The following is a 24,567-nucleotide window of genomic DNA, read 5'->3' on the forward strand; positions in this document are numbered from 1 at the left end:
CTGATGCCTTCCTTTCAGCTGGGGATCCCAAGGAGACAGACCCAAAGGGAAGGAGCGAGGCTGCACCTCAAAACATCCAAACTCCGCGGCCGATTGCATCTGCTCTGTGTTTGTAGCAGGCGCACCACATGCTCCCCAGGGTGCCGAGGGACTGCAAACTCGGAGCTTGTTTGTTTTTAGAAGGAGACCCAGATTCCACGTGCACTTCGACTTTGTGCCCTCAAGCCCAGCAGGGCTGGTGCCAACGAGAGGAGAATCCACCCCCGAGTGTCTCTCAGTCTCTGAACGCAGCTTCTCTGACTAGATTTGCAAACTTAACGCTTCTGTTCCTCAATCAAAGCACTGAATCCAGAGGCTTTACTCTAGTAATAAATATATATATGTAACAACAGTAATATAAGCTATGCCAAAAAGTACAGCTAAAGCCCTTGTGAAACTCCAGACAGTGCAGGACTTCTGCCAGTTGGCTGTGGAGGCAGCCTTGCCTCCCCACACCACAGCCACCACCTCTGATACCCCTCACAGGTAACAGACCATCCAAGACCTAGCCCCAAAATGTCTCGTTCAGGATCCAACAGTGTTTCTGGAGAAAGCTCAGAAGAGGCAGGCCAAGGCGAGAGCGATTTCTGCCAGAATCGTGTCAAAGGCTTCCCGTTAAAAAGCCGTAACAAGAAAGCAAACAGGAGCGTGGCAGAAAATTCCCAGGGCAGCAGGGCCCATCTGAGGTGAGAGCTGTGCTCAGCAGCCACTAACATGGAGGACAGAGCAGGCATTAGCATCCTGGCACGTCAGACCCACCACGCTGCTGCTTGGCTTTTTCAGTCTCACACCTCTGTGATGCTCCTCCCGAAAAGAGGGCACATAGAAACCAACTCCAGACAGCTCACGTCACCCAGATAGAAAGGCCTTACACGTCGTTGCTTTCAGGGTGCAGCAATGTGCCACTACACCACGCTGTGCCTCCCTACCCCGGCACAGCCAGTTTTGCTCTCATTTACTGCACCATTGCAGTTTCCCAGAGATTTCCTCTCTGCCCTCATTGTCACACACACAGATGAGCCTTGAGATAACACCCTGCTGTCCCATCCTCTCCCTTTCCCCAGAGCAGCCCAGCACCCCTCCTCAGGAGCCAGCAGCTGCTTGGCAGTAGGACATTGCTCAGTACAACCAAGGCACTTACAAGAAAACCGGAGCAGAACCAGGCATCACACAGGGCACATGGTGAGGACTTTCAGCTCAACTTCAGAATCACTCCAGCAAGCTACTGCAATAGGAGCAAGGAGAGAAACCAAGCAGAAGCAAAGCAAGAGATGAGAAATCTAATTCCAAACCACCCTCTAGCCTCATCTTCTGGGTAAAAAAGGCCTTGGGAAGCCCACCTTGGGTTTTCAGCTGAGGTAGATCAAGCGGAGACTCAAAACACCTGCAACAAACACCCACCCACCGTTTCCCTACTGCTATCACTGCAATAATGCCTGCTACAACACTCCAGGTCTAGCCTAGGAGAAACCTCCTTGTCATCATCTAATTAAAGGGCTTTTACTGTCCCCTCTCTGCTGTAAGGAGTAGGCCCAGCAATAAAAGTCTTCTCCCTAGAAGGTCACTGGAGTTACACGAAAGTTGCAGTAGGATTTGCTCCTATTGTTTCAGTCACCTGTGATTTCCCAGCTCCCTGACTTCAATATAGAAATTACTTTCTTGTGCAGAAGCCAGCTCCAAGCTCACTGTCTGAAGGGGACCTCATCCATTGTAAAGGCAGCGTCTCCCAGCTCCCTGCAAGTGTTTTCAGGCATGTGCGAGCTTGTCTTTGAGGAAGAGAAAGGCAGGCCAGCCCTGCACCCATGAAAGGCTGCTGATCCCTCCCATAGACCAACTGCTCTGCAAAGTTCAGCATGAATCTTCAGAGCTGTCAAAGGGAAGATCAGGCAGAACCTGCAACCGTGCTTAAAAAGGTCAGCTGGGAAAAGTCAGGATGGGAAGGACGCTCGCTTTATTGACAGAAGCAGAGTGGAAGGCCTTGGCTAACCTGTGAGTACCTGCAAGCTGGTTTTGGGAGCACACGCAAGACTTCAACTCTGGGCTCTGTTGGCTGCAGCTGGTGACAAATCCTGTGTGGATCACTTCCAGACAACAGAGTCTGGGGACTAAGCCTGAAACTGCAACCGGGGCTGAGCACCAGGCAGAGTTCTTGCGCAGCTTCCTTCATCCTGATGAGAGCAGGCTGGTGGGATGGGTGCTTTTCTGGCTCTCATGACCCCAATCAGCTTTTTAGATCTCTGAGACTAGAACATAATTTTCTCTCTGTCCTTCATTTACATGCACACCTATTTGTCCAGGTTTCTGTAGGAAATGGAGCTGTCAGCATCCAGGCGTTTGCTGGCAGTTTCTCGTGTATAAAGTGAATCACCCCAGTAAAAAGCCAGGAAATCTTCCAGAACTGATGGAATTTGACCCAAACTCCCTTCAGCCTGGGAGCACTTCAGAGTCCAAATATGCTGAGGTTTTGGAGTACTTGTAAAACATAAATAAATAGAATTTTAAAACATTACAATGATTCCTCAATGCCCCAGACAGTTAAAACAGGGGTTCTGCCCACACAGAAATGTACCAGGGATGTTTACAGCCGTACATCGCCTCCCCATCTGTGCAGCACCACAGACACCCCACTAGAATCGCACGGGCTTCATGCCGGGAGCTGTATGTCAGCGCTATCAGCAGGCACAAGCCTCAGTGGCTTTTCCAGAATGCTTTAAAGTCCCTGCCGAGCTCTCAGCCCTGCCTTTTGCCAAACTCCCCTTCCCCTTAGCCTGGCTCAGGGGAAGGATTTAAACCCACAGGCTCTTTGTGTGCCTCACAGGGGGTCTGAGCCCAGGCTGCAGGAGGGATTTGCCAGCCCCTTGCCATGCTCAGAGCCGGTACCAGCTCAGTGGGTCCTGGACACCAGCAAGTGTGCCTTTGGGGCAGCCATTAGCAATGGCAGGTGATAACGGCCCTGCTGTGCCTCACAGGCTGCCAACACACACTAAGGACAGCAAAGAGGAGGGGAAAGCAACTTCACTGCAAGCCCAAGCCAGAGCCAGCAAATTCCTACCCACTGCCTGCTGCCTTGTCATCCCAGCACGCTGCCTGCTTTGGGAGCAATCCCTGCCCTCTCTGCAGTCCCTCCAGCCCCCTGAGCTGCCCAAGACAGGTGGGCTTTGATTCCCAGGATTTGGCCCCTTGTGCAAAGGTGACTTTGCATCCAACTGAACCGATTCCAGTGTTGTGCCACTGGTTTACCTGATATACAGGAATCAGAAAAACAGTGTATCTGCTGATGTTAATTAAACTTGGTATTGATAGGGATATGTGAAAAGCAGCAACAGAAGTTGTTGTTTTACACTTTTTGTGACTTGGAAATATACAAAGGCAAGTAAATGTATTCCTTTTGGTCAGAATAGTTATACATACATCGCAAAGAGCTCATACACAGCAGAGGTTGTGAAACACATCAGGTCAGTTCAAAACACAAACGAGGTTCAAAGGGATCTGAAATGAATTAGACCATTACGGTGTTTTCCCAGTGGAATTCTGTTTTTCCCTCTCTCTCTGTACATACACACATACACTTATTCAATATATTTGACAAAAATCAACATTTATCCAGAGAGAGCTTCAGATTTTGGAGAAACATCACTTTGTTAAAAGTATTATTCTCATGGAAAATTCCTGACTAGCTTTACATGTAACTTCCACCTGTCCTTTCTTAACCTTTATGAGCTGATCCCCAGAACTCCTTTAGCATAAACCATCGCAGCCCTCACCTGTAAATAAAGCACCCCCTTCCACACCCTGAAGGCTCTTCTTCCCCTCCATTGCAGGAGGAAAGCACAGACTCACAGCAAACAGGTCTGGAAGGGACCTGGCAAGCTCATCTCACCCATCTTCCTGCCCCAAATCAAACCAGAGACCTTCAGGGATGGAGCTGCCACCTCCTCCCCAGCCCATCTGGCCCACCACATCTACACCGCTCCTGTTAAATAGCTCTTCCCTGTGTCTAAACCGAGACTTCCCTCCTGCAATAGAGAGCGCAGCACAGTGCTATGAGGGTTTCTTTCCAAAACCTGTGCCTGAATTAAACTCCCATAAAGGCTCTGTTCAGTCAGTGCCTATTGCCACAGCAGTAGCATGCCCAGGAGGCTGGGCAAGCCTTACTGCTCTGGGTGACGGCGACAGTGGTGTTCCACCACCCCTCTGTGCAGCTTCCCAACCCACAGCTGAGCCCACACCACTGCTCAGCACAGCTGATTCCCGTGGGGTCTGGGCAAGGACTTACAGAAGTGAGGGAAGGAGCTCGTCTCCAGGGAATAAGGAGCCTGCGTGCCCGGCTGCATTTCCAACCTGCGTCCTGTCTCTTCAGCGGACTCAACCATGAAGGGAGGTTTGGGATCAGCTTTCTCAGCTGCGCTGGGCTGTTGGAGAAAGAAAGGAGTGTTTACACATTACAGAGCAGCATCCTCACGATCCATCCTAAGTTACAAATTTACCTCCCAGACCTTGACCAGGGCTGGGGTTTCCTATGTTTGCTCTTTGGGCTCCTGTCTCTTTGGAAAGCGGGAGATGTTGCAATGCCGGGGGGAGGGCTGGCTGCACAGGCTGCCCGGGAAAGGCCCTGCAATGCAAAGGAGTTGGTCCGAAAAGGCTCTGCTGAGAGTGTCTCATGGAAGCAACTTCTTTTCAAACCTGGCTCCCGATGGAACAAAACCAAGCAAACAACTGCAATCCCATCTGAGCATCCCTCTCAGTTCTGCTTTCCTCCTTCTCTCTGCCAGTTGGTTGCTTTTCTCTCATCTGCAAGCCCACCCACTCTATCTGATAACAAACTGCCATCGAGCAGGTGGTAGTGTTAGCCACATCACCCCTGGACTCCAGTGGAGACCAGGCATAGCTGGCTTTTGCCTCACTGAAGCTGGCTGAGGACTGTGGGGGCAGGTGACAAGGGAGCAATGTCCTGTATGCATTCCTGGGCAGCGTCACTAGCTGCTTGCAGGTGACCTGGACAGACCCTTGTCTCCAGAAGGCTTTCAGAAGACAACCGGCTTGTGCTGTGACCAGTTTTTCTTGTGCTGAAGTTATAGCCCTTGGCTTTGTCCCTGAGCCTGCTTATCTCTGTTACACTCTCAAACCGTGTGTGGGCGTCCGCCTGCATCTTCCCTGTGTGTTTGGATTTTGCCAGTCCTGATGGAGAAGAGCTACAAGCAAACAACATTCCTCTCCCCTGTCTGCACTGATAATCTCAGGATCTCATCTCCTCTGCCCTCCCCTTCAGGCTGTGTCAACATCGCTGGGGTTGTGGAGGGCAGGATTGCTCTGCCTTCGCTGCCCCATCCCGTACACTGTGTCCTGCCCAGCCCAGCACAACTGCACGGAGAATATTCCACTGGGATGTGAGTCAGACCTGCTAGGGGGTTTTAACCACCTCCCTCTCCTAGATTTCTCCACATTCACAGCAACAAAACATGCATGTCCCAGAGTGCAGAATGATCTCAAGACTTCTCCTTCCAGAGATTTTCAGAAATTGGAGCCTCTGTGTTGCTGTAATCCCCTCAGATCAGCAGACAGAGCATTGCTAAAGCCAAGGTGGGTCACACAGCCCCTTCCACATCAGTGTCAACTGCCAGGACATCTCCCGCAGGAAAAACAGCCGCAGGGAGTCCAGGCAGGCAGAGCCAGCAAAGGTGCTGAATTGCTGGTTTGACTTTGCTTGCACTCTCAGGAAATTCTTAATCTGAAATTGCAACAAATCCCCCAAATTCAAGTTCTCATGGTGCTGAAACCCTGCAGGGTAGTCTGGATTGCAGCCAGGAGGTGAGGAAAGAGACATGAAAAGATAAGATACCCTGTGGCATCAGCTCTGCGCATCCTTAGGAGCCTTAGAAATGCAGCGTGCTCTGCCTGCTGTCTCTTCTCCCTGCAAGCATTGCCCCTTACATCCTTACACTGCCCTGTGTAAAACGGATCTAAACTCCTCCTTTTTTTTTGTTTTTACCCAGGAAGGGCTGCCCAGCAGTCAGGTCACTAGTCAAGGACTCCAGATCCTCTCGAACCTGCAACTGACCTTTCAGATCCGCTCAGGTTTGCCTCCCCAGCTGACACAGACAGCAAGGTTTCTGTGCCCTGAGCTGCGGTGCTTGGGCACCTCTTGCTATCCCTTTCCCTTTCTCAGATCTAACATTTCGCAGCAGATGACAGAGCACGGAGCCACTCCAGAAATGAATCCGTGGTGTTAGGTGGCATGGCTTTAATTACACGACAGGAGCCAGAAGAAAGGCTATGAAACACTAATCTTTCAAAATCTCAAACCTCCGCTCAGAGCACTTTGCGCGGCTGCGAGCAGAAGTAGCAGGACGTGAACTCTGCGAGCACACAAAGGAGCTGAATCGATGTCCTGCTGATACAGCCCAGCAAAACAAGCTAATGATGGACAGGCTGCAGGTTTGCGTATGCGAGGGAAGGATTTACAGTGATACCAAAGGAATTATTTCAGCCCCACAGTGACAACACCCACCCGCTTCCTTATTATATTTTATTGATCTTGCCCTAAATACATGTGGCTGGAGGAAATGATGCATAAATTACTAACGAGTTAATTTCTTGCTCCGACACAGACTCACAACAGCCCTTTGAAGGGGAACCAGGAAAGACAATGTGTGAAAGGATAAAGGCAATGAGACAAGCTTGGATGTAATAATCCCATGTGAATGATTATTGCTGCAACTAATGTAATCTAATAATGAAGAATTTACGCCAGATGTCCCCCGGAATATGCCAGGCAGACTCGGGATTCAGCAGTGGATCCATTTCTAAGGAAACCTTGTTAGGAGGAAAAAAAAATGCTGTTGTCTGTTCGTCAAATGAGAGGCTGTAGACCTTTATAGTCGGAGCCGCAATAAAACCGTGCCTTGCAAAGCTTCCTGGGAGTGTGTTCATCAGGTCTGATTGCCAATTTGTTTTCAGGTGAAGTTCAAGATGTTGGTTTGGCCTATAAAGCTCCTAACAAACAGTCTGGGAGCAGCCCACTGCAGAAGTTGCCCCTTACCCCAAGCTGGAGCTGCCACCAGGATCTCCCCTGTGTCTCCCTGGGGCAGAGAGGGAGCTGCTGGGAGGGCAATTTCCAGGACAGGTGAATGAAGAGTGGAGAATCACCTCCTTTTATTTATTTTGAACTTGCATCCTTTCAGCTCCCACAAGGATATCCTAGACCAGAGCTCCATCCCTGTCCTGGAGCATGATGCACCCCATACACCCCCTTCCTTCTCACAAGCTGCAGCACACGGAGACACCACGTAGCAGGGAAAGGGAAAACAGAGAGCTGTGCACCAGAGGTGTATCATGGTGCACCCAGGCTGCTGCAAAATGAGATCAGTGTCACCTTGGTTCATGCCATTTAGAAGCCCATTTTGCAGCAGGCAGGTTGAGCACAGGCCTGATGGAGTGCTGCTGGCCATCCAGGTCTTCGTGAAGACCTGAACTAGACCAAATTTGTTGCCCAAAGAGCAGATCAGAGTTGGGATGATTTGTTATTTCAGATCCAGCACGGAATAAAGCTCTTCTAGCCCAGGTATGAGGACAGCACTACCAATGAGCACTGATTTCCACCGCATGTTAGGCAATCGGCCAAACCAGAGACCTGACATCAACACTTCCTCTTCACTCAAAAACCCACGAGCTCAGTTTACAAAACAGGCACAAACCACATTTTTCGCTCTCCCTCCTTGCCTCTGCTGCTTATTCATCACCTCTCTGAAGGTATTTCGTACAGCCATTCCAAACACCTATTCCGGCTGTGCTTTAGGGTTTGAACTGCTGTTCATAATTCCTCCTTATTAACCACTGTATTTAAGTAGCTCTGATGGGACGAAGGGGAGGGGGGAAGCTTTAGCAAGATCCAGATCCACTAAAACACAAACCCCTACGCTCAACTTGAAAGATTTGTTTAAGCCCCATTAACTTAATTGGGACTTAACATCTTGTTCATTCGTTGTTTTTGCAGAAGACCCAGAGATCTCCACAGTGAACCTGTGTGACACCAGTACTGAGTCACGGGCACCATATGAATATGGTTTGACTGTGTCAGAATCGCAGCCACAGCACTTCTCCCATGATCCTCCTTCGTCAGGTACTTTGATAGCGTAGGCTGCTTGCCTATGTTGAAATCTGTTTCACGGGGGCTCTTTGATCTGTGCCTGTGTGCTGCTGTTTTCTTCTAACAGGCACACAGCTGCTGCAAAGGACTTTGCGAACAATAATACAAACATAGCTGCACTTAGGACTTGCAAACCCTGATTTTAGCCAGCTTGTATGTCAGACGTCACCATGCCTAGAAATGACTTACAAACGGGACCAAAGATCAGGCCTAATTTTAGTAAGCCCTTGGGCTCTGCATCCCCTGTCTGTGCTCGCTTTGATGAAATACGATCATAGGATGAACGAAAGCAAAAACCCAGCTGGCACCTGCTGGGAGGGCAGGGAGAGAGAATCTGGCAGGCAGGAGGTTCCTACAGAGATTGCCAACACTACTACACGTCTGTTTTGCTTTTTGGGCAGCATGGTGAATCCAAAGGTGATACACATTTGGCATGACTGGCCAGACAAGATGTGCCCACATCAGATACTGCCCTCTCCCTCCTCGCTCGCTAGCATCTCTGCACCTCTCAAAGCAGCTCCTTTCGCTGTGCTTCAAGTCTCCAGCCCCTGAACTTCAGAGAGGATCCAGGCTCTGCTGGAGTGAAACACATATGTGGGAATAGCTGCTCCCTTACAAAGAGCAGGCTGGCTGGCTGGGCTGCTCCATACCAGACATCTACACAACCGATTTCAAATTTCAGTTTTGCAGCACAACACAAGGATTGTTGTTAGAGGACATCTTTGAACCTCAGGAAACTTGGAGGTACCTGTAGTATTTTTAGGACAACAGCTTTGTTTACAATTCAGTGCCATGAAAAGACAAATGTTTGACTAAACTGGGGATGACTTTGTTCTCCAAATACTTTCCGTGAGGAAGAGTGACTCTGAAGTGAAAAAAACTTGCTGTTGTCTGAGCATCAAAAGATGTTAGTAAAGATTCTGGACTACCCTTTCTCTTGGTCTGAACTCCCAAAGAAAGACTACAGCCCAGCTGTGCTCTTTAACCAAAGAGCGTTTAGAGTGTTCTCTTTTCTCCAGTCAGGACGCAATCTCTTTCTATAAATATCTTGTGGTTTTACTGTGCCATCGAACACGCAGGTGAGCTGGCTCAATACATTTATCAGCCGACCAGCTGCAGCCTGAATGACTCACTGCCCCTGCAGCAGCAATCAGCTGTGATGGAGGGCAGGGAGACAAGTCAAACCGCTGGGCTGTAATAACCCTTGTTAGCTTTCAAAAGCCATTCCTCACCCTCACTCTCCAAAGAAGTCTATAGCACCTCTTTGGAGAGGTGGGCTGTACACCTAGGCACGAGGACCTGCACCCTGAGCCCACCAGCTGGATTTTACGGAGGTGGTCTGGCCTGCTGGGCCCCTTCTGGGAAGGAAGGGGCTGCCGATAGCATTACCGTGTCTGCACTCCATCACAGGGACCGGTGCTTGCCTGCACTGGAAACAACACGCTAGGCAAACATGCAGACCTTTGTGGAAGCTACAGCAATTAGGTTAATTAAGAGCTGGGGCGGTCCCGTATGTTTTCTGATCTGTTGTTTTTTAGGTCCCCTATTGCACCTGTTCCCACAGCATCCAAACACCCCAAAGGCTTAGATTTTCCCACTGTAGACATGGGAACAGAAGGACGGCTGTCCCAGATCAGAGCAAAGGCCTGTTTGGCCTCATATCCAGCAGCAGACAGAGAAGGCAGGAGGATAAGAACAGGACATGTTGCCATTCCCCTGGTAGAGGTCCTCTGCTCTTCCTGGGAAGGTCCCAAAGCTCTTCTCTAAGGAGTCCAGTATCATTCTGTTTAGACACAAGGTAGATGCACAAATTTCCCAGACTTAGCTGTCAGCAGGGCTGGGAAATTAAACCTAGTGCTCATTTTTCCAGGCCACAACCTCGGTGTTAGAAAAGCTAATAGCACCAGCTTGGGATTTCTGAAACAGCCAAATTGATTCAGACACCAAATCAACCTCGCTGTCTGGGACCTGTGCACCCAAATCCCTGGTGTTGCTTGGAGCACCCCTGCAGATGTGGGGTGCCACTGCACTGGGAGCCACCCAGGCTCCTCTCAGAGAGCCCCTGCTTTTTGCATGGGATGCACAGGACCAACTTCCACCTGCAGTACTGTCACGCACAGTGTGAGACCAGGCTTTGGAGTAGGTGACTTCTCAGGGCTCCTCAAATCCTATTTCCTAGGATCCTCTGACAAGCTCTTTCCCCAGGTGCAAACTCAGAGAGAAACCTGATCTTCAGAGTTAGCTTTGCTCATTGCAAAGTCTGGGGGAGTCCATGTTCTCAAAACTCCTCCAAGATAGATGGTTCATGCTTGCACAGTGCATTTCTCTGAGGCAGAATCACTTTCTGGAGCTACACTTCAATGCCAACATGAAAGCAAAGAGTATCTGTTTGCAACCATCTCCATTTCCCCTGCTCATGCTGGAACATGAATAACATGCTTTAAAAGTCCACGGAGTCTCTGTCACCAATTTTGTCACCAAAAGTCTGACCTACAAGACTTGCTCCCACGTAGCAGACAGGGAAGGATATTGAGAAGGGTTGTTCACCATTTAATGGGCTGAAAACCAAAATCTGCCCTGTGTGTGTGCAAGGAAACAGGAAGCAAAAGTGACAAACAAAAGCATTAACTGACGCGTTGTGCGTGTCATGTGCGTGTTATTAGCTCCATCTGGCAGCGCTTGAAACATTTTTGTCAGTACCTAAAGGAACTGCTTCTGAATTTGATGCAGCCAAACTGAATGAACTGCAGTCTGGAGAAAAGGGTGATGTGTGTCTGACTTCAGCACATACATGACTTCAGGGAGCCAGATGCTTGTTTGTATGTAATTACAGTTACTGTACAAGAAACTTTATAAAAAGCCCAGTGTGTTTTTAAAAATCTGGATTTTAAACTCCATCTTAGGAAAGGCACGGATTTTTTAACATCCTGAGTGCTCTCCTCGTGGCACATCGGCTGGGATTTTATACCACTCTGAGCAGAAGCTAAGCCCTCTACTCAGGCATGGCAAATTAAACAGGGTGCTGAATATTCCTGACGAAAGAGATAATAGAGGGAAAAGAACATGAACCGGATCGATCTGTACTGACCTCAGCAGCAATATCCAGCTGCCCCAGTTCAAAACAGCAGAGTGACAAATACATTCAGGTGAATGGCTGGCCTGTCTTTAGTGCTAAAAAACACGAGCCTGAGCAAACTCTGCCTGTCTGAGTAGCGCATGCAAAATTCACTGTTCATTGACCAATTGCCCTCACAATGCAAACTGCCACTGTTCCCTCCAAGGGCACGTGGTGATGGTCTCTCACCTCTACCTCAATCCCTGTCCCCACCAAAAAAGCCAGGGAGAAGAGTACAAGTGGCAGGTGAGAAGGGTCTTGCAAAACAGAGATGGAGCTGTTCTTCCCTCCAGGAAAGGAGAAAGAGCAGTGGAGAACGTGGGCTGTCTCCCTTCTCCCTCCTGCATGACTCTATGATGACTACTTCATCACCGTCAAGTGCTTCAGCCAAATCCTCTGCCTTTAGTTGCAAGAGGTTACTGACACAGGTGAGTTTTTCTCCACAAGTGCCTTTCACTGAGTAGAAGAACCTATGCTACATCTGGTTGTTTGCAGGGGTTGTGTTGGTCAAAAGTGATTTGCTGTAAAGTAGCAAAGATCGTCTCTGTCCTTGACACTGACCCAACCATTCCTAACTCATCTGCAGAGCTCTCCTCTGCTGCCTTTGAGGGCCATCCAGATCAGACTCCAGTCTGGGGACAGCACCGTGACACAGACAGCAGCCCGTGCTCTCCACCCAGGGACCAACGTGGGGTCCCTGGTACCAACTGAGGCAAGGGAGGAGAAGGAAATACAGTGAGGATAGGAGAGGGGCCCTTTCTCTCTATCTTAGGATAGGGCTTTCCAGGACTACTGCCCCTCTCTTTCTGGTCAAACCGTATCATTTCCCCATGGGATATTTTGGTTGTTCATGTCAAGCCAGCATTTCACCATGTCTGATTTTTATGTTATCTGGATTGCTTGTGCTGACACAAGATAAGGTGAAGCGGGGACGCTGCTGTTTCGTGCAGTGTGGGCTGTGCTATATTTTCCTCTTGGTTTAGGCCAGGCGGGACTTGATTTCCCAAGATCCCAAAGTGAATACATCCTGCCTGATTGCAGCCCCTCCTTTCCCAGAAATCATCCTGTGGAATAAGCCCTGAACAAAGTGTTTCCTGTCTCCCCTTTAACTCTTTTCCTTCCAGCCAAGGCCTGCTCCAGAAGGCATGGATTCAGCACGATTCCCTCTTCCTGCCCACTCAGAGGCTGTCAAAGCCCAAAATGACAGGACTGGAGTGCCAGAAGCAAGCAAGTCACCTGCAATTTCACACCTGCCATTGCTGCTTTCATGGCAGCTGGCAAGGCGAGAAGTTGATGAAGGTCCCACTTGGCCCAGGCTGAAAGTCAAAGCAACTGTTGGGCTTTTCAGGGAACGTCCTTCCCCGAAGTGGGAAGGCAGGTAGAAAACCTGCTGGCAGCTGCCTGGGGGCATCTGCTGCCTTGCAGAGGAGGCATTTGTGCTTTTTGCACGCTGTCCTTGTTCTTGGCAGCATCTTTCCTGAGCTGGAAAAAGCATTGGCCATCATCAGCTGTGGAAACACTTTTCTGGGCTCTGGATTTCTTTCTCACCACTGGAGCCACAGCTGAACTGTGTTGGCCAAGTCTGCCTCCCTTCTAGGTGAGATTTAATAGTGCCAGGTGAGCAGTGACAACCATCCAGCAGGTATTGACTCCACTGGCCAAATCTAACCTGCAATTTTGCTTGTTTCGCCCTAAAGGCACGCATGAGAGAGGCCATAAACCAGGCTAGGGAGCTCCATAGTACAACTGTGCAAATGCTCTGACAGGCTGGGCTCTGATGCCTGCTTTTCTGCCCTCTGCCAAGCTTCTGCTGCCCACTCCCAACAGGAGGACGGCCTGCCTGTCTGTGGGCAAGCCCATGCTGTATTTGTCATTTGATGCAAGTCATGGCTCCCAGGAACAGCGATCTTGTGGTCCTCTCTGTCCCTGACCAAGAGCTCACCATGGCATATTTCTTCTCCAGGACTATGGTCTGAAGACCGTCACCAAATACCCACCACCAGCCACGCGTTAGCAGCATGCTCAAGCCAAGAGAAGGGAGCCAGCCCTCTGCAAGAACCAGAGGAATTCAAACAGGAGTAAGACACAGGACAGAAACCAGACTCACAGAGGCTTGAGTGTGTTGCAGTCTGGCCTCCTGGCCCTAATATCCTCTGACAGCTCCCAAAGCAGGAGCTGAGCAGGTCAGTGATTTGATCACGACACCAACTCCTGCGGGACCTGCTGCTTCAAAGTCCCTGCTGCCAGTCCTCAGCAAAGCACGCAAGGAGCTGCAAAGACTTCCAGTCTCCAGAGCCGGTAGCAGTGACCTATCCTCGTGAGTGAAGAACTGCTGACCAAATGCTGGGTCCAGTCCATCCCTTAGAAACTGGACCTCTGGAAGGCAACTTCAGCCAGGCCCTGGTAAATGACTGCTTGTTTGATGGCTAATTGCTTATGAAAACAGGACACCCAATCTGGGCAGGGCTTATACCGACCATATCACCAAGGGCCACAGAGACACCTACCCCAAATCAATCACTACCTGTCTGAGACTTTAAGTGAAATTTTGTTTCTAAGTCCCTTCTGTCAGACTGAAAATGTAAAAAGATAAAAGCCACCCGGGTAGCTCAGTTCATCAGGAATGTGTTAAGTTACGCCACAAAAACCATTCCCTTGCCAAGCAGCAAACACGCAGAGCTGTGAAAGGACACGCGTGCCTCCCAGTTAATGTCACCTTCACAGCTTCCACAGGTCATGGCACAAGCAGACATCTGCTCCAAAATAAGATGCCAGGGAAAACCAGATCCCATTCTGAACAATGCCCCAATCCCAGGGAGAGCTAAGGAATGTAAGGGAAATTGGACAACAGGAAATAAGAAAAGTCCTTCCAGCGAAGACTCTGTGGCCACATCTAGTCTTTTCTTAAACACCTCCAGGGATGGTGACTCCACCACCTTGGCAATACGATGGAGTTACTAAATGACCACCTGGCAGCAAGCATTCCCATGGCCGTTCTTGCCAGCACAGGAACTATACAGATAGCAAACAACAGAAGAGCTGTGTTCACAGTCACTGCGACAGACACACATCCACTGCAAATAAAACAACTTCCTGAAGATCCTAAAGGCCTGGGCACACCATGCCATCATAACTGGTAATTCACATCCTGAAGCAGGAAAAAACAGTGCCAGGATAGGACTAAGAATCATGCGACCTGGACAAGCACAGGCTAGGGTTTTGCCTGTGCCCTGGACTAACATTAACTATGAAGATAGATGTAACCTCTAAGTCACTGAAAGGAAGGAGATCCCTTTCAGGGAGTCTTTGTCTGGCCTAGGGGATATATGGGAGAGGACTAATCCCACTCAAATGTGGTCTCACTCCTGCTGCCTCTGGAAGTCACAAGGGATGAAGGTTTGGAGAAAGAGAGGGACTAATTTTATAGTTTCTTTTCTGGCAATAAAGCACCTGTAAGATCCCAGGGAAAGCTGCTAGAAGCACTAGCTCTGGTCACCTCCTGGGGAACAAGAAGCTGGGCTGCCCTGACTGCAGCAGGGTAGGAGCCACACTGGCCTGAGCAGCTCTCTCCAGAAGATGCTACAGGGCCATGCATGTAGAGGACAACAACAAGGACAGGCTGGGCGACCCATGTGGTGGTTTAGCTCTTGAAACAGCTCCTGCAGGGATTCAGAGCAGGGCGTTTCGGGCTAATCTCTACATCCCCTCAGGGAACCCAAAGGATTACTGCTCTACATCTGCTCACACGGTTGGGCCCCACCTTGTCAAGGCAGGGGAAGCACTGACAACCGCTCTCCTTTCGTTAATCAGTTTGGGATAAACAGCAATAGGCCCTGTCCACTGTGGCACAGCACTTCTTAATGGACTCCCTTGCTCACAGGCCTGATGGCTTCACTTGAGCCTTTCCTAGGGCAGGAATACATTTCACAGTTTACCATGAAGGGCTGGCTCCTGGCAGCAGGTATGAAGAGCCACAGTGCAGTTTCCTTGGCTATGTCAGGGACTGGGGAAGGGTGGCCACAGGAGTGTCTGGCCATCAGCGGCACCTGGCCAGCACTAGCCCATGGCAGAGTCTTTGGCTACAGCCCATGTCAGGGTGGGAGTGGAGGTCTCCAGACAGCAGTCACCACTAATCCCCAGAGCTGTGCTTTCACCTGTTAGCCCATGGTCTCCCAGCACTCAGCTAACTTCCCAGCAGAAAGGGCTGCAAAAGACCTGCATGGGCTGAGAGGTTTGTGCTGTTAACTATGCACCGAGATCACCTACTTGCTTCTCTTTCTTGCTCTCCTCTCCCTCCTGAGCACGCTCCTCAAAGCCCACTGCTGGTCCAGGCATCTGCTTTACAGGACACATCGCTGAGCCTACCTCCTCCCTTTCAGGACTGGGGCTGCTGGTGTGGGGTCCTGCTCCGGCTGTGCTAGCTCTCACTGCCACCTCCTGGCTACTCCTGCCTTGACTGCTAGGAAAACAGAAAGCTAAGTTAGCGAGGCTGTCCCTTTCTAGCCAGCCTTCCCCCAGCCCCTCACATTCTGCTGCTGAAGCCATGTCCACAGGGCCGGCCTAAATGATTTAAATGATGTACGTTTTGAAAAAGGGAGCATTACATTTAAAACATTTTATTAAATACTGTTACAAATAGCACAATACATATCAGATTCTAAGTCAAGAGATTTTTAATTTATGATTATAACTTAAACATAACTTATTAAAAAAGACTCTCATTTAAATTCCTTTAACAGCTTAACAAATCATACTTGCAATATATACACACACAAATCTCAGGCTTCCATTTCATTTGTAAATAATATGCAGGCACAAAATCCTTACAAACACCTCTGAATTATTTTAAAATTACCTGGGCCCAGATCAATGGCCACAGACCTACCCAGGAACAGGTATTTTACAATACATTTACAGTTAACAGCACAGAAATACCCATAGTAAAAACTGCACAATTAAATATTTATGTATACATCTGTATTACAGTGCATAATCCCATGGGGATGAGATCATTTCAGACCTACTTGCTGCATTCAGAAACCAGAGTACCTAGTATAAGCACTACAATTCCCAGTGCTATTAACAAAAAAAACAAACAAACAAACAAAAAACAAACAAAAAAAAGAGTTTAAAGTCCCTAAGCTTTCTGGAAGACGCAGCAGAAACTCAAATAATTGCCCATATCATTACAGGCATATTTATTGACTGGGACATCCCCTTAAAATAAACTGACTTCAACAATAAACCAAATCAATGGTTTCAAAGCTATTCAGTGAATATTTTTTCATCCCGATTATTCTGTTTCTGCAAGTATAACCCATGTATCTCCAGAGAAGACATCTCCAGCAGTGTAGTAAGTGATGTGAAATAATGCATGTCTTCACCTCACCTAGGTACCTTTGAGCAGACCAGAGGAGAAACCAGCCTCCTCTTTAGGCAGCAGCTTACTATTTGCTCACCATCTGGACAAGAGATGGCAAGCTCCCAGTTATAACTACATGACTGAATGCAGGCAGTATTTTGCCAGAAGGCCAGAGTTTTACTCTCTGCTTGTCTTCAATGGAAATACCATACAGCTTGAGTTCAAAATTTCTGAGGAATACACAAGGTCAATCATCGTGGCAGCAAGAGGTAAAAACATCTGGACAGCTGCTGGTTTGCATGCAGTTTCATTCTCCAGAAATCTGAGACATAAGTAAAGATGGCCTCAATTCCTGCAGAGACAACAGAATTCCTCTGTAAATTGGGAAATTGGCATCGATTTGTATTTGCTCTCATTTCAGAGGAATTTTGCATGCAGCAGGTAGCAAAAACGCACAGAAGAGTTCCTGATGCTGCATGCGGCTGGACAGGATGCTAAGCACAATCATCCTTGAGGAGCTGAATAACCATTTCTAAAGCAATAAATCCATCAGTCTTGTTAGGAACTTTCATGCAATGCCAAGATGCATATTAGGTACCCCAAAGCACATACTGCTACTTCAGCAATTGTACAGCAATATACACAGCTCTGATTGCTTGTGTAATTAAAAGGAAGAAAATTTGTTAGTGCAGCTCTCAGGTGCTTACCTGAAACACCGGGAATTAGACATTCTGGCCAGCACTCTGGAAACCACCTTCAATGGTTAGCCTCTGGCAGCTACTATAAAAAACAGAAATGAAAAGTACTTTAATGACAACTGGTTTATATCAAATGGATTTTAGCAAAGTGATTGCAGTGTTTTTCATGCTGCTTTTTGAGACACAACTTACCTGGAAGGAGTAAATTTCTTTGCTGCAAGAAGAATGAGAAAAGGCATTAGCATTTCAAGATGAAAGCCCCCTCAATGCAAACTTTTTCATCTACTAAAAAACCTCTCATTTCTGAATACCTGACAAAAAGCCATTATCTACCAACAAATCTCACAGTTATTATTGTGTTGTCATTAGCCCCATCTCAAATTCCCATTCACTTTCCCTGGCAGTAACTATTGATAAATAAAACATTGCTTTTTCCTTCTAATTCTTGTTTTCTGGACACTTGGTTTTTACTAGTTTTTATTTTTAATTGTTCATCCAAAAGCCAAACATGACACATATGTAGGCTTCTTGAAAGGAATTTTAGAATTCAAGTATGGGAATTTTCCCTTTTTCTAAAAGTAAGGTATCAGGATTTGGAGGGATTTTGTTTTTCTCCACTAAAAATTTTTCAGGAAGCTGAATAAAACCAGTGGACCCAGTCCAGTTGCTCACCTTTTCTTCGGAAATGTCTTGCAAGCCAAAGGAGGAATAATGCCGTGGACAACAGAGAGGCACTTGTGGCTGCTACGCCCACAGAGACATAGCTGACTTGTTCAGAATCTGAAAGGATGAAAAAGTTTCAGTGAGATCAAGAGGCACGTGAGGTCTCTGAAGCCCTCTCTACTTGTTCCTTTTACTTGTGCCCTTCAAAAGGAACCAGAGTGGTAGCTTGTAACCATTTTCTCCTGCTGAGACAGGGCACATCCTGTCCACAAGGTAAAAAGCTGCATACTAAAAATTATCCCACCCACTGACAAAGCAACGGCAAGGCAACAAGCTGGCTATACCAGGGTCTGTCTAACCTCCAGCCTCACAGGACAATTTGTGCTCATCTTTTCTTTTTCATGTTTCAGTTCATATTTTAATTCCCACTGTGCTGCCTTCCTCTTTGAGCAATCCCATTGAGATCAATGAAATTATTCAAGGATCTAAATTCTGCTCAAGCAAATAAAGTGGAGTTGAGCTTTTAGGATCTCAAAAGCATTTCAGGCAGGCCAAGTATGTTCCCACTGAGGACAGGGACAGAGCTCTTACTGCCTGGAATGGGAAGGCAAGGCTGAGACTTCTGTCCTGTAAAATTACAGCCTTTGAAAAGCTCTGTGGGGTCTTTTGGCTGAGGAGGTCACCCAAGAAACCATCACACCAAATAAAAAAAAAAAAATTGCAAACTTTTCCACTGAGAAACAGACTTATGAATGCAGATTTCCCCACAAGATTCTGTTTCTCTAGAATAGTTTTTTTCATTGTTTATATGGAAAAAGCTCAACATGAGAAATATTCTAATTAAAAGCCAAACCAAACAACCCAAAATTAGGTTGCAGCTTTTGGTTTTGGATAAGAAATCAACATTTTTCACTGAGATCTTTTAGGAATTTTCCCTCCTCCTATTTTCAAAAGACATACTGAGAGATTTTGTTGGCTTTTTAATTAATGAACTTCACTAGAAGTTCTAGCTCACTGGTTGGTGTTATCTCCTCCACCCTTCCATACTTCATTTGACTAGAAACCCAGTGTCACCTCTCTGTGGCTACTCACAGGCCAAATACCTTCACATGTGGGCACACTAGCACTCCAGTTTCCTGAATGACTGCACTCCAGAACATGAGAACCATTGAGCCTCCATCCTTCCAGACAGCTGAAGTGGCACGCTGTGTTGTACGTGAAGTTCCCAGCACCATGTGAGCAATCCATAGAGCCTTTCTCAGGAGAGCTCAGCGGTTCACACTGTACAACTGAAACAGAAAGAAATGTTAAGAGTCATTAAGGACTTTCCTGTCTTTGGTCTTATTTTTTGCACTAGATGTACACTGCATTTTCAAATTCATTTGACTTTGGGATGGGAGCAGTTCACAGTGCCATGAGCAGGCATCTCTAAGGCACAGCAAGTCACAGATGAAAACATGAGAGACAGCACAGAGTGTAGCTTGGAGCCAGGACCCTACAGGAATATGGATTTCAGTGTGCTGTCCAGTGACAAGAAAACTGAACTTTCCAACCCAGTAAGACTTACCTTTGCATTTTGGCACTGGCTCTGACCACTGTCCCTGTGCCATGCACTCAATGCTCAATGGGCCATCCAGGACATAGCCCTCACTGCAGCGGAATTCACAACGTGAGCGATAGGTGAGATCTGCAGGAGCATGGTCACAGGTCACAAAGCCTTCTTCTGGCCAGGTTACAGCCTCACACTTCACAGCTGCAACACACAGATCACAACAGCAATCAGCACAGATGCCTCAGGAATTCAACATGCCAATGCTGACAACTCCAAGTGCTCAGGTGAGCAGGAATCAGGAAAAGTACCTGCACAGGATGGCTGCTGCCTGTCCCAGGCCCCAGAAGACCCACACTGCAGTGTGGCTGGGCCTGTCAGGGCAAATCCTTCCTCACAGGTGAACTCACAGGTAGTACCCCAGGTGAGCTCCACAGAGGGATGGGAGCAGTTCACAGCACCATGAGCAGGCATTTCTAAGGCAGGACAGGTCACAGCTGAAAAGCATAAGAGACAGCACAGAGCTTAGCTTGGAGCAGGTCAAGATAAACACTCTTCTTTGAGCTGACAAGAGGACATGCCCTGCCTGGAGCTGTCCCCTACAGAGCTGTAGTATTTCCCTTTCAGACGTAGCAGCATCTCAGGAAATAGTTCAGCACTTTGCACAGTGCAGTGAGAACCCTTAAACATGTGCCTAAAGCATGCAAGCTATCCTGAGACTGACTCCAGATCATACTCCACAAGTGAAGTGCATAAAGAGACACTGGCTCCCATTTGGAGTGTAGGGAATAAAGAGTTCCTGTCAGAACACTTCACTTGAAGAGCCTGTTATATGTGTTGAGGACACAGTTCCTGAGTGTTGCTTGTCATCCTGCACTGCTGCTTCCTCTTTAACACAGCAGGCTAGATGATCCCTGTCAAGATCTGCTTATGAAAAGTGCTATAAATATGCTGGGGATGACTTACTCCTTGACTACACTTGAACAAGGAAGTCTCTTCAGACTATTTGAGCTACTCTAAGCTTTAATAGAGTATTTCCAACCCAGTAAGACTTACCTTTGCATTTTGGCACTGGCTCTGACCACTGTCCCTGTGCCATGCACTCAATGCTCAATGGGCCATCCAGGACATAGCCCTCACTGCAGCGGAATTCACAACGTGAGCGATAGGTGAGATCTGCAGGAGCATGGTCACAGGTCACAAAGCCTTCTTCTGGCCAGGTTACAGCCTCACACTTCACAGCTGCAACACACAGATCACAACAGCAATCAGCACAGATGCCTCAGGAATTCAACATACCAATACTGACAGCCCCAAGTGCTCAGGTGAGCAGGAATCAGGAAAAGTACCTGCACAGGATGGCTGCTGCCTGTCCCAGGCCCCAGAAGACCCACACTGCAGTGTGGCTGGGCCTGTCAAGGCAAATCCTTCCTCACAGGTGAACTCACAGGCAGTACCCCAGGTAAGCTCCACAGAGGGATGGGAGCAGTTCACAGCACCATGAGCAGGCATTTCTAAGGCAGGACAGGTCACAGCTGAAAAGCACAAGAGACAGCACAGAGCTTAGCTTGGAAAAAAACATAAAAAGTTTTTCTTTCCTGAAACTTATCAACATATCCACTAAATGGAAGCTGCTTTAGAAAGGAGATCTACTATGCTGCCATTTCAGAAAGCAGATAGGAGTGGAAAGATCTCAATATGGAAGGCTGGCTCTTAAGGCAAGGCTGTAAATTCATCTGTAGCTCATGACAACAACTAGTTACAATTCAAAAATTTTCCCCGTTTTGACTGCTGCTTGGTGACATTTGATGCTTTTATTTGCTTCAAACAGTAGCTTATTCTAAGTTGAACACCTCAAAAAAATAATTCCTACAGTCAGGAGTAACTGGCCTGTTGTCAACTGTCTCACAGCTAGATTACCTCCACTCCCTGTTCCCCACTAAGAGGTGGAAAAGTCCTTCCCTACAAGGAAATCTAGACCAGGGACAGAACATTCATCCTGCCCATTTAATCTCTTCAGGAACAGAGCCACCTGTGTGCTGCAATAGTAGCACCTTCACCACACAATTAACTTCAAAGGAATGGGCCAGAACTTCAATTTGTACCTACTAACAGCAACACTGAAGTTTACACAGCTATGTACAATGTGGAAAGCTCATCCATCACTGCTTGAGAAGCTCACCTTTGCATCCTGCAAGAGGGGCAGACCAGACCCCAGAAGAGGTACAGTATACAGATTCCAATGCAGTCAGTTCATAGCCCTCCTCACACTGAACTGTGCAGGAGGAGTTGTAGCTGAAGTTCTCCAATGGATGGTTGCACTCCAGGCTCCCATGATCAGGTTTCTTTAGTGGATCACAACTCTCAACTTCAAAGAAACACAAGAAGGTACACAGTCAGTCTCACTGGCTGAGCAGGTAAGTCAACAAGCCAGACAAACTGAACACTAGCTAGCATGAACATCGCCCTGGCTGAAAAGCAGGATGGAGTAATCTTACCAAACTCGCATTCAGGCCCATAGAATCCAGGGTTACAATGGCAGATGTGACTGTTAATAGTCTCTATGCATTCTCCACGGCCACTGCAGAGAGATGGGTTGCAAGAAGCTGAAAACAAAGAAAAAGAAAAAATACCACAAATTATAAAAAAAAAATCAGCAATGGCCACTAATGAAACCTGACTAGCACTTTGTTTATCTTTCTGGCACTGAACAAGCACTTTGTATAGCAAAAGAAGAGCAGGGGGTTTGGTACATAAGATTACCCTGTCATTTTACAGCAGCATTTCAGAAATCAACACCTTTGGCAGACTAGCTCACAGTGAAAGGATTCTCCTGGCAGGAAACTCCATGACTTGTTCTCAGGTAGATACTAGCAATATTTGAAATGCAAAAGGAACAATATACTATGGGGTAGGCAGAAATCCTCAACAGGTACATTCTTCATTAACTCAGCACAGCTCTCATTTGGCTGATACTTGACTTGGATTTTTTTTTTTTTTGACCTAGCCTTAGCCACCTCTACATGAAGTGTCTAATCTAATCCAGTGGTTTATAGTCAGCAGACAAATGCCTCCAAAAGGGCCATTCTTAGCTAAGACACCAAATTGAGAGCAGGATGAAAGTCACCATCTGGAAGAGCCTGTTTCTCTCCACTGATTATAGAGGAGGTCTGGTGATTTGCTCATAAAAGATGTATAATATTCTGGGAGCTAAAACGTAAGTGAGATTAATCCAGCTCTCAGAACAAGAACAACCTCAGCCCTGTAAGTAAGGATAAGTGTACAAGTGCTTAAAGGGTCAGGTAGTTAATATGTAAGACTAGGTTAAACAACTCACCCCACCCACCACCTCATCTCCACAGGGGCACACTAGAACGGCCTTTATCATACCATACCTGTGTAGCACAACGCGACCTTCTTTTTCTCACACTGCTCATCATTCCATTTGCCATCATCCTTCCCTCTTTTGATGTAGATTTCAACGCAGTCCTCATTGTTCCCTTTGCCATTTGGCTCACCTGAAGCCCAGTTTTCTGCCTCTTCTGACAGTTCTTTGTTAGTTCCAATCCAGGTCCATACTTCATTAATTTTTCTGATTCCAATCCAGTAGTAACCCGGATTGAAGGGTAAGAAGCTATTGAGATAGTTGATTTCCTCCTTATTCTGAATGGCAACCATGTTAGTGTACCTCTTTTTACACCACAGCTCTGCTTCCCTGTAGGTCATGTTTGTGTCTGAATAATGGTATGTCCAACAATTCACCCCGTGCAGTATTGTAAGTCCTAGAATGAAAAGATGTCCAAAAGTTGGTGTCTGACTTTTTCCCTCCTCTCTCTCTAGAAGAGGATATATAAAGCTCTATAAATATTGCTAACTTGTCAATATCTGAAACTGCACAAAAGTCATGGCAATTATTTTCTAAACAATTAACTGGCAAGCTTCAAAACAGGCATGTGAGCATCAAGTACAGGGACTTCATCCTGCAAAGCTATGCCCGATCACACAAAGCTTTGCAGACTTCATAGCAAACTGCAGGAGCCAATTACACATTTGACAGGCAAGCAGGCAGACATGCCATTGCAGCTAGAGGTTTTTCTATGTGACTCTAACCTCCAGCTAAATAGGTCAAGTTAAAAAATTCTGTTTAATTCTGATTCAAACAGAACAGTCACACTAATATAACCATCCCACTAGTTTTCTACAGAGACGTACACACTTACCATAAGCAAGAAGAGATAGGAACCACAAGCAAATCATGTTTCTGAGAGTTTTCTCTTCTCTATCTTTTAAGCAGACAGCTATGAAAAAATCAAAGGAACACATTTGTAAAGAACAAATACTGACTTTTTACAATTCAATATAAAATACTGTCTATGCAATCTTTTTACATACTTTCTAATAATTATTCTAAAGACTTAAATAAGATTTCCATTTTTAGGAAATTACTCATTTTAAACCAGTTCTTAATATCAAGATAGCTTTTAAATGTAAACCGCTTTTAAAGAGCACCGACACAGAATTCCATCTGTCCAGTTTTCCTTCAGCTGAGGAATGAAACAGAATAACACACTCCATGTATACTCACAGGTTGCAGTTGTGGTGGCCAGGTGGCAAAAGTTCGAGATATTTCTCAGTGACTGCTTCCCGTTGCTAAGTTGCTGAATACAGACTTGAAGATTAAGTTCACCTCCAAGTGTCTGGACCGTGTAATCCACTGCCTTTGCTATGGCTTTTTATCCTCTCAACTGGCCTGTCCTCCACGAGACAGGAAATTACATGTGGAAAAAAATTTCTCGGAAAATCCCGGGATGTGGCCCTCCAACACATTAAGCCTGATGCTTCCCCTTGCCAAATCAACCCTCCCAAAGACACCCTGTGCTGACAAACTGCCAAGCGCTGCATTACATGGTTTTACTGACAGAAACACACAATTCCAGGATATCAGGAAGGAGCAAGGCGGTTAGTGTCAGTTAGTTGCATGATTAAGGAGATTCC

General features: G+C 47.2%; 1 protein-coding gene across 1 annotated transcript; it reads right to left on the reverse strand.

The window, feature by feature from the left end:
* Nucleotides 1-16,849: 16,849 nt before the first annotated feature.
* Nucleotides 16,850-24,225, reverse strand: LOC137672645 (E-selectin-like). The gene is made up of 14 exons (XM_068416997.1): nt 24,158-24,225; nt 23,793-23,870; nt 22,968-23,354; nt 22,071-22,178; nt 21,755-21,940; nt 20,922-21,107; nt 20,629-20,814; nt 19,884-20,069; nt 19,591-19,776; nt 19,127-19,312; nt 18,033-18,140; nt 17,553-17,574; nt 17,370-17,442; nt 16,850-17,014 (listed from the first exon to the last, which is right to left on the reverse strand). The coding sequence occupies exons 2-13, from the start codon at nt 23,827-23,829 to the stop codon at nt 17,385-17,387; spliced, it is 1,836 nt and encodes a 611-aa protein (XP_068273098.1). The 5' UTR covers nt 23,830-23,870; nt 24,158-24,225; the 3' UTR covers nt 16,850-17,014; nt 17,370-17,384.
* Nucleotides 24,226-24,567: the final 342 nt, after the last annotated feature.

This window comes from Nyctibius grandis, chromosome 21, assembly GCF_013368605.1.
Source record: "Nyctibius grandis isolate bNycGra1 chromosome 21, bNycGra1.pri, whole genome shotgun sequence".
In the NCBI taxonomy this organism is placed as follows: domain Eukaryota; kingdom Metazoa; phylum Chordata; class Aves; order Nyctibiiformes; family Nyctibiidae; genus Nyctibius; species Nyctibius grandis.